The 13,992-nt window shown below is 36.1% G+C and overlaps 1 protein-coding gene across 1 annotated transcript in view; it reads left to right on the plus strand.

Annotated features, from left to right (window-relative positions):
• The window catches only part of GABRA2 (gamma-aminobutyric acid type A receptor subunit alpha2), a 62,486-nt gene that overhangs the window by 16,385 nt on the left and 32,109 nt on the right, over positions 1-13,992 (plus strand). The window contains exon 4 of the mRNA XM_053940767.1: positions 7,590-7,657. Within this exon, the coding sequence (XP_053796742.1) occupies positions 7,590-7,657 (68 nt within the window). The remainder of the gene's footprint in view (positions 1-7,589; positions 7,658-13,992) is intronic.

The raw sequence follows: 13,992 nt of genomic DNA on the forward strand, positions 1-13,992 counted from the left end.
AACAACCAAGTTTTGGTGTGAAAACTTTACCAATCTTCTTTTCATCTGTTCACAGCGGTGTTCCCTCTCTAGAGCTCATGTCATTCTTCCTTTCCTGAAAAGAGCCATGAGAGAAGCTGATGGTCAGGTTTAATGGAAACCTCTAAAATAGAGAGCAGCTCTTGTCAAGTGCATGCTCTAATTTAAAGCAGAGACGTGAACTCAGTTACTGTGTGTCAGGTTCTGTCTTGACCACAAAAGTGAATTTTCTAAGACACAGCATGCTTCCTCAGCCTTTGGAAGGAGTTGTTCTGCTTTGTGTAAATAATTAGATCTTGAGCAGAGGCTTCAATTTAAGTCTGCTCTATCCCATGAGTACTGCTAGGCTGTGGAATCAGTCTCTTGCTTATTTTCTTGCTTTGTCTCTCAAAGTCTTACTGGCTCAGTAAATTTGTAATTATTTATAGTTTGAGGAACTCGTTGGGACTTGGTTGAGAGCCAGTTCTTTAGGCTGCTTGGCAGCATTGGGATATTTTTACCTTAAGGCAGAAATATAAGCAGCCAGGGAATTTTAGGTACTGACAATGTTAGACAGCAATTTAGGAATAAAGGGGATTCAGACAAATATAAGTGCAAAATTTAGTCATTATGATCTGGACCACAGAGACATTCAGATTAACTTTGATTGATTTAAATGGAAACTTGGAGCTTTGTGCAGCTTGTCCAATAATTTAAGAGATAATTGGGCACCAAAATCAGTCTTTAGCATTATCCTTGAGCAACTTTCTCAAATTTGTAGAGAAAGTATAAAATAAAGTTAAAAGTGCACATCAAATATCACTTGTATCCAAGGTTCTTCTTTCATAGGACCCTTTGAAAATTTAAATTTGTGATCTGAAGTAATAAGGTTTACAAATCAAAGGTCACTTGGGAGAGAGAGAAGAAAATGTAGTAAATATGTTTGTGTGTGTCATCTGCACTCTTCTTTTTGACTGAGAGTTAAACCTCAAATTTGTCATATACATGTGAAAATTATCTTTGTAATGTGTAAATGTTCTCTCAGCACAGAATTTTTTTTTCCTTTGATATCTGGTAATGGTGCTAAGGCAGTTTGCACCAGTGTCTTCTACATACAGCACAAAGAGTAAATTCTGATTATGATATCACATTATTTGTGTTGCAGATGTGCCTACATATCATTCTGTGCTCATTTTGTGGGTAACCTACACCTAAAAAAGCTGTTAGTTTAGCTAAAAACATATCTGAGAATGTTTTCGCAAGTCATATTTTTGCTACAGTAGAGAAGGGTGTTGACAGTTAAGCTAAATTCTTTTTTCCAGGTTAGTGTGTTTCTGTGATGGTCAAATAGTCTCACTCTAAAGAAACACTAATGTTTAACTGAATTATTGTCTTATAGCAAATTCTTGTCATTTTGAACAAGATTTAACTATTTCAGAATAAGGAATACTGCTTTGCTGAAATAAAAGAGTGAGCTTATATGCAGCCCTAGTAGTTAGTGTAAATGACATAACAGTATTTATGGTACTGCTTTACAGGGCTGCTGAATTTCATAAGTCCTGAATAGGCCTTTGGAGGGCCCCTGATAGACTTTATATAGAGCTGCCATTAATTTAATAAGCGATATAATATCTGTTAATAGATATCAGCTCTTCAGAGGTAAGTCAGTTGGGGTCTCTTAGCCTACTGGCTGTCAATTCCTGTCTCTTCTTCCAGACGTTTTATCCACAATGTATTCTTGTTCTAGTCAACACCATGAGAAATTAAGTACAGTGCTTGTTTCTGATCTCATTTACACCAATGTGAATCAAGAGTGCAACTGTTGATATGATACTTAGAGGTGTTTCTAACTCTTACTGGTAAGCTTACTCTACATATACTTTGTTAAAGATGGAGATTTGAAAGAGAATCATGGCCCATAGGAAAAAATTTTCTTGCTGATAGTTCATGGATAAAATGAAGTGCCAATGTCAAGGGGAGAAATGGATTTTTTTCTTCTCACAAATTACTTCAGTTTACAAATTGGAAGTGGTTTTATGTAGAGCATATGTGGCTTTGAGACTGTTGTAATTTAATAGTGGATAATGAATGAAGTTGTGGTTGGATAAATAAAATTGTTCATAAACCACCTAAACCAAAAATAAAGAAATGGCAGAACATGATTTTGAAATATCTGTGTTCCCATGGATTTTGCTGCTTTTACAGCTCTGTGTTGCATGACCTCCTCTGACCCCCATTCCCTGCCAGCCAGTCAGTGTCTTGAGCTGTCAACAGACACACTAAGGAGCTTGTCAGATAAGGGCAGCATGTAGAGTTGGAGCAGTGTTTGATGGATTAAGACCCTGGCTGTTTCACCTGTGCAATTTCTGACTTGTATTATGAATGACATTTTCAAGGCCTTTGGGCAACATTGCCAAGCATGCCCCTGGAGACCATATTACAATGTCAGAACAATGTCAATTCTTGATAAATAATTTTTATAGAAAAATAATTAAATTAACATCAAACTTTTGACAGCATTTCCACAAAAACTCAGAAATCCTCAGTTAAGTTTCCCATAGCACTGCAACTTGACCTCCTTTTTTGTTGTTGTTGACATATTTAAAGAGCAGTATTTTATTTTCCTTCTCTCTTTTTTTTTCTTGCATGCTTTAGCAGCCTTTCAGTTACAGCCTTTCAGTGTTCTCACAGGCACTATTAATTCTACATTTAAAATTATGTTTGTCTGATTTTTTTTATATTATACATTAAAACTTCATATGTATACTTTAAAAGTTTTATCCCACCAAGAAGACTTTTGATGGGTTTTGATTACTTCAAAGAGATTGTCTTCTATTTTAGCTGCCCAAAACCTGTATTTACAGCTTTATTGAATAAAAGCTGAAATTATAAAGAATAAAAAGTCCAACCCAATCTTCTAGGCCTGTTTTCTGGTGAAAACAGCCTTGACACATTAATCAATAATATAGCCAGTTTCATGCAAACAAACATCTGGAACCTTTCTGAATATTTTGCAGTCATCACACTCATTTCTTCTCTTCTTTTAAACATGCACAGAGTGAGCCATACATGTTTTGTCCCTGTTCTCTGTGAAGAAAGGACTTTAGATTATTTTGGTGAGAGGGGGAATGAGTAATAATCAGGTCATTCTCGAATATGGGAAATACTCTGAACATTTATTTCAATAAAGATAATGCTTTCTCAGCATTCTCCAGGAAAGGGAGAGCTCTCAGGTATGCAGAATCCTGCATGTCTAGCTATCTCACATCACATACTGGAACTCTGGAACTCTGTCAGGGATGCAGGCAGCTGAGAAGGGATATATGAAAGAACTCGAAAAAATTTTGGAAACTGCTGTCAGACAGCAGACCAAAGGAACTCATTGAAAATTTAAATGCCTCTGTGGAATCTTACAATTTTCACAAACTGGTAAATGCTTATGAGGAGCCTTTTCATCTGACTTTTCTAATTATCTCCATTACTCAGCCTGGATTGGTTTAGACTTCAGCCACTGCAAATTCTGTGCCAAGCAGCCTACTTCAGCTGAGCCAGCTTTTCTGCTGAGGAACAAGTCAGCAGGATTTCAGGCCATCAGAAAGGGGATCCCAACAGTGGGAGAGTTGGCATAAAGGAATCGGAGATGGCACTGACACCAACTCTAACTGAGCTCTGAACCACTTTTCTAATTTTTTGACAAGTCAATGATGTTGACATTTTCCAGTGTGGTTACTTAGTGTTGGACAGCTGTAACCAGACTTGGCAAACACCGTACTTCACCTTACTTACACGTAATTCAATCCTTCTGCCTCAGCTTCCTGAGGAAAATTGAGGATAATAAAATTATTATCTTCATAGAGGAGTTGTTTTAAATTAATATTTTTTTAAATCCTGGATGTAATTAAAGTACACAGTAAACATTCCATCTAAGGACAGATAAGGATGTATAAATCTTCTGCAATTTGGTATATGTATTGCTTTTTCTTACTTCTGATTTTTATTTTTTTCCAGTAATGATACCATTCCCTGTTCAAGTAAGGAAAGGAAATCAGAAGAAACCAGTGCTTGAGAACCATGTGCAATATGATCATAATGATTACTGCTTTTTTTTTTCTTTACTTCCAAAGGATGTGCTTTTCCTCCTTCCTTTATCATTAACTGTATTGACTATATTTTGTCAGTTTACCCTTGGCTTCCATCATCTGAGAAACTGGTCTGATCTAACTCAGATAGGCCTTCTTTTTTAACATTTATGACCAAAGCAAGTTAGAAATGGTGCTTTAATAGCTTGTGTAGAATTTTCGAGTACTTCATGTGATGGTGGCAGCTACATGTTATATTCTTTGCCTGAGATCTTTTCACCTAAAAGGAGCATCTTAAATAGAAATTATATCCTTACCCTTTGCTGTTCCCATTTCTCTGTATAACTTTCAAAAGCAGTGATTCAGAATAACTCAAGAGCCCACAAGTATAAATGAATCTGCCACCCTTCCTCCCAACAGAGGGTTCTTTAAAATCTAGACTGTTTTTCAATATGGGCCTCCATTGATTTAAGCTCTTTTGAAAATCAGGCCTTTTCATTATGTGCTTATGTGTCACTTGAGGAAACAAGCTTTATAATCCCAGTAGAAAAAGCTTGTCCTTAACTTTTCTCAAAAAAAACAAGCTAGATTTTTATGCAAACACATGTTGCATGAACATCTTTTAGCTGAGTATATTCCTTGGCTTTTCCACAAGAACTGATCCAGAACTGCTTGAATCTCTGGTGGGCTAAGTACGATGACTTGTGCTGTTCTTGACAGAATATGAGTTATAAAAAGCCTGTGGCTGTGACACCTGCTGGATGAATTTTGATTAGAGAGCCCATTTGAAACTGTGCTTTATGCTTCTGAATTGTTTGTTTGACAAGCATATACTCCTTCAAAGATATAGCTACAATATTTGTTGTAAAAAAAGGATGATGTGTTTTTTGTTTTTGTAGACGTTGATTATGAACCCTCAAGTTCAAATTTTTAATTCAGAGGAACCTTTACTGTAACACTACGTAAAGTAACAAGGAAGAAACAAACACAAGACTCAGGCTGCTAACACAAATGGTAACAGAAGTAATTCAAGATTTATTACATTTCAGCTTCTTTTGTCTTTAAGGACTTGTTTTCTTGAGGGTAGGGTATGACTAGAAACTTCTTACCTATGCAGAATTTGGAAAATAAGAGGCAAAAAAATAAAAATTTGCCATTTCCTCCTTGGTATACTTTTCTCTTTCTTAACACAAACCAACAGGGGGAATCGACAGACTGTTCTAAAAGCATAAGTTGTGGTCCATATGTTTGTTCTCTCTGTTTTCTCTGCTCATTTGTGATGGATGAGTAGATACAGAAGAGTTTAGAAATCATATAACAGAATATGGGATTTTTTTTAAATTAAAACTTGGAATGCAAGGCAAGCTTGAAGATTCCATGTACTGTAGTTTATTATATGCAAATATTAAAATCATTCCTCTGTGTGAAATAATAAATCAGATACAAATAACTGATATCAATAGAGTGAGGTTACAAGAGGACTATGTTTCCAAGCATTTGGGGGTTGGGGAGTGTGCAGGTAAAGATTTGCAAAGTGCCTATTTGTTGCCTATAGGAGGGTTCCTTCAAGTTATACAATTATATTTGAAATTAGCCTTGATACTCTGCTGTTGGGATACTTGATTGTCAGCCGTATTTTTGTAATCCCACTGCTTTTCTTGGAATTATAATGAATATTTTGTATTGTCATCACAGTACAGGCCAAATTTCACAATTAGTCCCTGCAGCAGCATTTTACCTCCCGAAGAGTAGCTCTCTTGTCACTCTCCCATTTTATTCCAGTCTGTGCCAGGTAACCATTTGGAGATAATCTTTTTTTTTCTGGAGAGTCTCCCACGGGCAGCATGAAGTCTCTAGACCTCTGAAATATACTTGTGGCTTCTGTAGGATACTTCGGCCATACCTGTACTTCATCCTTGTTGAATAGCAAGAGCAGAGCAGACTCAGCACTTTTTCTGTCCACTGACTTAAAATTTGGTTGTAAGATATTTGGAGTAGAAATCAACTCAGCTTGTATAAGGATGCTTCATAAGGGATTCCAGAAGTCTCTGTCATACAAATAAAGACATCTCAGGACATGCAGAGGAATTTTAGGAGTCAGTCTTTATTTATTTGCTTAAAAAGCAGACATGATCCTGGAAAAAAAGATTATTTTTGGTAGGAAGGGCTTTGTGAAGTCCCATATTCTAATATTTGGCTGAAAAAGGAGGTTTCCTTATAGATGAGAACAGATGAATATTCCTTGCCCATGCTCCAGAAGTTGTCTGAAATCACTGTATCTTTGCAGCTACATCCCTTTGAAAATACACTGCTCCCCATGCACTGCTCATGGCTCCGTCCTGGCCTTTTCCTGGTGGGTGGTAGAGACTCTGCTGTCATGAGTGAGCACCACTGGTTTCTCCCAGTGAGGAGTAGGGATTATACTGTTGGCCTCAATATAATTAGAAGTAAAATTTACTTGCTTCATGTATTTGTTAAAAGGCAGCTTTTGGGAAAACAGAAACTATTAACTACCCACATTTAATAATGATTAAATATGGAAATACAATCATAATATAACAGCAGGATCACTTATACAACAGGCAGTTGTGTTATTTTTGGGAATGGGAAATTCTGTGATGAGTCAAATTGCACCTAGTTATATTCAAATTTTTCTTTTCCAATCAGCAGCTGGCTTTAAGGCAGAGAGTTCCTTGTGTTGACTGTCTAGAATGCTGACTGTATGTCTAGAATGCAGACTGTAGTTGGCAACTGCTGTTAAGAAATTTCCTGTGCATACTACCCCTCTTAGTGAATATCATTCTATTTTGAGCCTAATTGAAAACTGAAGATAGAAACTAAGCAGTTATTTTTCCCTGCAGTACAGTATCTAATATTCTGATTTCATGGCTGTCTGACTGCAATGATTAGGAAGGACATTTTTTCAACGTGTTCACAGTACCACAGCAATGTATCAGGAGCATTGCATATCAAGGAAAGGAGCTGTTATGTTAAAATATGTGCCACTTAAAAACACACCCAATTGGAAAGTAGGATGCTGTTCTGTTACATTTGGTACAGTCAATAATTGCCTTTTCTTGTCTTTTTCTTTGAAAAAACTATTAAAAATGTAGAAAACAGCCTTCAGCAAGAAAGGCTTTAATAGGAGAGATCTGCAATAACAGATGTAAGACCTCTGCAACAAAGGCATTTTGTGTTTAGAATTGTCCTTCCATGTTAACTCCAAGATGCTGTGGTTATTTTTGCGGATAGAGAAACGGGATATATGTGTGTAGTTGCTGGTGATTGTATGGCTGAACAAACTGAAACAAACTACTCTGTGGGACAAATGCTTGTTTGTTAATCTCTGTGTTAATGGGCGAGAAACCCCCAGTATTTACAACAGGACATGGTAGTAAACAAGGAGCGAAACCTGTTCAAAATGTCCCATAATCTTGCATAGAGAGTTAGAAAAAATGCTATCAATTTAAAACGTTTGCTTGTTTTTTTTTTTTTTTTTTCTTTTTATATCAGATAGTATTACTGAAGTCTTCACTAACATCTATGTGACCAGTTTTGGACCTGTGTCAGATACTGATATGGTGAGTTCCTGAATCTTTTGCATATATGGGTAAATGGTGTAAGATACATATAAACTTCCTTTAAACTTGTATTCTTCTTTTACTTATTGCAGATGAATTTGAAAAAATTTCACTGAAATCAGAACGTGCCAAAGTTTGAAATTTGGGAATTGATTTATGGACTTTACATGATAAGTGTGCTTGTGTTAGCTGTTTAGTTAGGACCAGTAAATCTTCTGATTGTCCCACTGACTGTACTTTGGTTTATATTCTGGAGCAATCTTGATATGGATGAATTGGATTCCTCTCGCATGAAAATCTGAAATGAAAGGAGCACTCTTAATATCGGCAATAGACTGAGGGACCTGATGGGAGTCAAATCTAAATTAAACTTCTGGAAAGACATCATGTGGAAACTGGGTCATCAACATGATTGTGGGGTTTTATACAGATCTGTCCTTTATAATTTGCATTGTTTAGTAAACATTTAAAGAAGTCAGTGACATTAAAAAAGAAAGAAACTTTCAGAATATTGCTCTGGATTATAGGGAATTGTTTGTAGGCTCGCTGCAAATAATACAGAGATTAGGGAAAATGTTTTACACTGGTTAGAAAGACCTGATGGATATAGTTCTTTAAAAGGAAAGGGAAGGACAAACTTACTTTACCTGTTATGTCCTTGTTCACTTGCCTGGTTTAGGGGAAGGTGGTCTAACTGACTCTGGGCAATGAGTAGGAGAGAACAAAATTCTCAGAAGAGTCAACAACAAACTTTTACTTGCAAAATGTAGAACATTAAGGTAGAATAAGATACTTGACGGGTGTTAAAATAACATCCGGGCAAAGTAAGTATTTCACAAACTTTAATTTAGCAAACTTAAACTTAGCTAACCTTAAAAAATCCAGACACAAGGCACTTACTAAGGCATTAACAGGATTTTTTTAGCCTGGCTGACAATGTATTTTGAGACGAAAGGGAGAAAGAAAGAGAAAGAAAGGATAAGAGCAGAATGATATCACCATCTGTGGATTCAGTAACAAGACTCGATTGTTGCAATTTTGATATCCTTTGGTCAAAGTGGTATCTTGATCCATTGGGGGTGGGGGTAACCCACAAAACACAAGTTCCAGAGGGTTTATATATGCTTAGCTATAGATGGAATGCCAGGCACTTTCCCTGGGATGGGGAGTCTTATACAGTATTTTGCAGCACCTTGGATCTGTTGCAACACTGTGGATCCTGCATAGTCCTCTGGTGGAATACCCCAGAAATTATTCTGGGGCATTTTGGGGATCTTTGATGGTTTATGACACTTTCTAAGACATGACAGCTGCCTCTCAGTCAGTGCATTTGAGCCCCTTATGCCCCGTCAGAAAGGATGAACATCTTCAGGCCTATGTGTGAATGTCCCAGTATGTCCCCGCAGTGGGGCGGAGTTTTGCAACTGAGCCACTTGTGTAAAGAAGGACATCAGCATGATAAAACATATTAATCCACCTCACAAGATCTACTTCTTTTTGGCCTCTTCCCTTATCTGTCTCAAACTCTAGCTTCTTGCTAAGCAAAGGCTGCTTTGTCATGGTCATCCCCTGGTGCTCACACCCTCTGCACCTGGGCTGTTACTGCGCTCATCCTCACCTGCTGCTTTTGCAAATGGCTGATAGTGTGAGCCATTAGCCATTAACATCTCAGTCCCTTACACTACCCTTGCCAATCCTGCAAGAGATTATTTTTGAAGTGTTTTGAATATTCTTTATTATGTATGAGACATATTAGATACTACCTAGGTGTATCTGTAGATATTAAAAATTAATATTTTTAAAAATCAGACAACATTTCCTATGAAAAAAAATCAGGTTATGCATCATACAAAACAGGGGATATTATGATGTTATGAACAAGTTTATGAAGCTAAATTTTTCATGGTACATTGAACATTTTAAAAGTTATTTGCTTACTGACTACCAGGTAATTATAGCTTTGGAAAATATATTCCGGTGGGGTTTTGTGGAATTTTTTTGTGTGGGATAGTTTCAGTTTTCAAGCTCTGTTTTGAAATACACTAGTAAGACTTCACATGAAAGGCCATGAAAGGCCATTTCATAGGAGAAATAAACTTTTTTTTTTATTCCTGTACATGTTGCTGAATTTCCTTAGGTGTTTTTTCCTAATGATTTTAGGTTTATGAAATCATTCTTATTTTGTTAATAATTTTGTAAAAAAGGTATCCACAGCTATATACAAAGATGGTATGAACATCTTGACCTTGTTGGTCTAGTATCTCATGACTTTAGAGTGATGAATTCTTGCATTTATGGTAGTCCTGTGTAACAGGAAGATGATATTAATCCACTTTTAAAGATGAGTACTGAGGCACAAGGAGACTTACTTAAGGCTGTTCAGGTCATCTGTGCTTAAATGGAAAGTTAATGAAAAGCTTCCTGAGCCTATTCCCTCCCTCCCAACACACTTTTGACACCAGTGGATAAATGTATGGAGAACTCTGGGTGTCTGTTTGCATAGACATATGGACAGTGCAGTAAGGGGCCAGGTCCTTTGATGCTACAGCTCTAACAGATCTTTGCAGAGGTGTTAACCAAAGCAAAGTGCAGTGCATCAGAATGGCAGCTGTTACTCTAATGGGTAGGTTTATTTGCAGATAACTAGATAGATAAGTAAAAGCAGTTTAATTCTTATTACTACAAGCTTCAGGGTTAATTTAGCTTGTTCTGTTGATAATTATAAAATAATTTTGAAACATATGAGCAGTCAACTAGAAAATTCCAACATGTGAGTTTTGAAATAATAGCTTCCAAACCATCACATATTCAGTTGAACATGAAGGTGATATTAGAGTTTTAACCATGAGTAATACTTTTTCATTTAGGAGGTGCATGGCTAAATCAATAATGTAAACTATTATACAGAGGATTCATTGATATTTTCTACTGTAAATGTTGGAAACTCTGGGATATTATATATTTTTAAAATTTCTTCCTTAAAAGGCTTCCTTGGAAGAATAAGTTTGGCTCTTGCCCATGTCCTCTAGAATTTTTAGAGGATCCCAAGCTCAGATTTTTTTCAGGAAGGCTGGGTCCCTGAAGTCCTCTGCTGGTACAATGTGAATGGTGAGGCCCTCAGTCACATGAGGTATTTAGGCTGAACACTGCTGTTGCCCAAAACTCTCATGATTATTGCTGCCCCTAGGATTCTTTCCACTGGGGTTTCTTATAGTAATAAAATCATCAGGTGTGTGACTGCACCCCTTTGCATGATCTATTTTCCAGTTTGTTTTTTCCTCCTTGGTTAGTATCTTGAGAAGAATAATGGTGCTTAGAAGAAGAGGGGTGCTTTTGAAAACAAGAGGGGGACTCACTGACATGGGAGATGTTTAATATGCATTTACAATATGAAAGAAGGAAGTGGCAAACAGGCAGTGATAGGTGGATTGGAGCTAAGGACACAGTTCTCATGTAGTGTTGATAGACAAAGCTGATAATATATAATTCTAACCTTTGTTGTTGAATTGCTATGAATTTGTGAGGTTTCTGTTTTCCTCACTAACTGTTCCCATTAATGCTAGTATGGTATGGTGTTCGATCTGTGACTCAGTATGATTGCTAGAATGTGGGTTTTTATTCACATTTGCTGTATTTTTCCGGTATCACAACTTTGCCAAAAAATTCATTATGTCCAGTGGAATTTGATCTTTGATTTTAAGCTAGCTGAATTTGCTGTTGATAAATTCAAGAAGTAGAAGCTGAGACTGAGATTTTTCTCCAAATATATTAAAAGTCAAAACATTTGGTCCTTGTAGTGGATTAACATTTTGACTAAGTTCAAAAGATGCTACTGTCTGTTCTGACCAAAATAGTCAGCTACCAAATCTGTTCTCTCTTGGCCAGGAATCTGTTGCAAATGATCAAAAATATTTGGGTATCTATATAATTTGTGTCAAAGTAAAGCTCTTGTATGTCAACCACTCTATTTAATGTCAAATATGCAGTGCCAATATATAAGGATTTTCAACTTCCTTTTGAAAACTAGTGAGAATCAAGGAAGGCAAAACAAAACATGGATTTAAACAGATTTTACTTTCACTCTTCTGTCTTTTTGAGCTGTTATTTCTCAGAAATGTTCAAGTTCAGTATTGTGATGCGATGCCTTATAGGCTTCCAACCCAATCAGTGATAAAAATTTATTTTGACATTAGCCCGAGAGAAGAAAAGCTGCATTATTTAGAAAAACAACAAAATGAAAAATTGGACAGAACAACTGGAAAACAAAGCATCTCTTAATTTTCTGAAGAATTCTAGGACTAAATTCTTGTTACAGAGACCAATTAAAGCATTTCTTGTGAAATTAAAATGTTTAATATTTAAAAATTTAGAGGTAAAGGATGAACTTGGTTGGACTGTAATTTGTAGGATAAAAAAGGATTGAATGTTAAACCTGATTATTTTTCTATTTTTAAAAATTAATTATTTAAAATCTGGTAGACTGTACCATCATTATAAAGCTACATGCTGGTAACTTGAATTTCAGCACTGAAAGCAATGTATTTTTACCTCTTTTTCTCAGACTTGGTGTCTTTCCAGGCTCTCCTGATACTTTGGCTCCTAAAATTTCCCTCATAACCATTGACATATTAAGTGCTGATGCACACAATTGGAAAAAAAAAAAAAGAGACCTATTTACTCCTCAAGCAATAGTTATTTTATGTAAGACAGATTATGTAGGTACTGAGACCTTTTATATAAGGTCTGCTGTGAAGAAAGGCTTGCCAAGATTTAGCAAATTTTGCCTCAGAACAGTCTTTCTGATTGTCATTGGGAACTGTCTTCCCTGCTTTCCTCCAGCACACGGATAGTAGGTGGCAGGACTTGAATCAGTTTAGCTTGAATCTTAAAACTAAGAAACCTTCTGAAACTTTTGTATTTCAACTTGCAGTCTTAGATTTTCATTGTTATTGGGGAGTTTTGTTTACTGTGGTTGCACCTTTATTTCCAAGTCGCTTGTGAACAAATGTTTTTCCTAATTTCTTGATGGTAGACTTCCTGTTTTTCACTTTGAAGTCAAGGAACAGGAACATTTCTTTGTAGATATCATCATACACAGCTAGTTCATCATTACACACACTTCCATCTCATCAGTTTTCAACTGAAATGACAATAAGTGTTTCTGATTTTTCAAATACAGCCAGAATAGAAATTTTCAGTGAAGACTGAAAGTCAAATACAGAAATAATCAGAAGGATTTTTACAGCATTCATCACTACAATTGAGGCTGGTTCTTTAGAGATAGTGACTGAACTTGGAACCCTGTTTCTTTTTTTTTCTGTCTGTTTTTCAGATTTTTTCATCTCAGTTTGTATTTCAGGTTTTGTTTGGGGATTTCTTTTCTATGCAAGTTATTTTTAGCTCTGTTTCAGAGTCTAATTATTAGGTAGAATTCCTTAACTTAAGAGAAGCTGTACAAAGCTGGTATGATATGCAAGTCTGGACAGAATAAGGGAATGCATCAAGATGATTTATTTTTCAAAAATATTTTTAAAAAGTACTGCAATTACTTTTATGTAGTTATTATTTGAACTCAGTAAGAGAAGACTAAAGAGTAAAGGAAATGATAAATATCCTTGGAATTTTTTGGGGAGAATTGGGGAACATCTAGGTTGTGTTTTTATAATTGATATGTTTCTAGAAAGTCAGTATATTGTTGGCTCAGATAATTGCCTCTGCAAGTTAAATCCATACACTGAAATTTTGATGAAGATATCTCACATGATCTCTTGCAGAGTTTTTGTCCTTTTATTCTGTTGAGAAGCCTTTTTCCTCTGTGCAACATCCTGCCAAGGGAATCAGTATTGGAGATTGATTTGTCAGAGGCTGTGTCCAAGCCTGTCACTGCCGTTAGCTCTCTCTGTACCTTTGTTTGGATTCCTGTTCCTGGCACCAGGCATCCACTGTGTTTCAGGGTTGCTCTTTCTCCTTGTCTGAATAAAAAAGGGATAATGACAAGTGTTTTTATTTTCAGTGACAGCAGAAAAATGTCCTGAAGTATCTTTTCTAAGTAATCCCTATTTATATCTTTTACAGAACTCTCTTATCCCTCCTCGGTGCTTCTTTTAGACTCAGAGTTCACTCTACATCAGGTATATGGAAAAAAAGAGAGAGAAAATGATTCAGAGAAGGTCCTTTTGATAAATGAATATGAATAGAAAGGCAGTCTCTTCCCTAGACGCTGTCATTCAAACTGGTTAAACACGTTTTCCAGATTTTTTTTTAATACCTCATGTTTCTATTAAATGCTTAGACAAAAATGACTGAAGTTGGCAGATTAGGCAGAAATAAAAAGC

The sequence above is a fragment of the Vidua chalybeata genome, chromosome 4 (assembly GCF_026979565.1).
Source record: "Vidua chalybeata isolate OUT-0048 chromosome 4, bVidCha1 merged haplotype, whole genome shotgun sequence".
Lineage (NCBI taxonomy): Eukaryota > Metazoa > Chordata > Aves > Passeriformes > Viduidae > Vidua > Vidua chalybeata.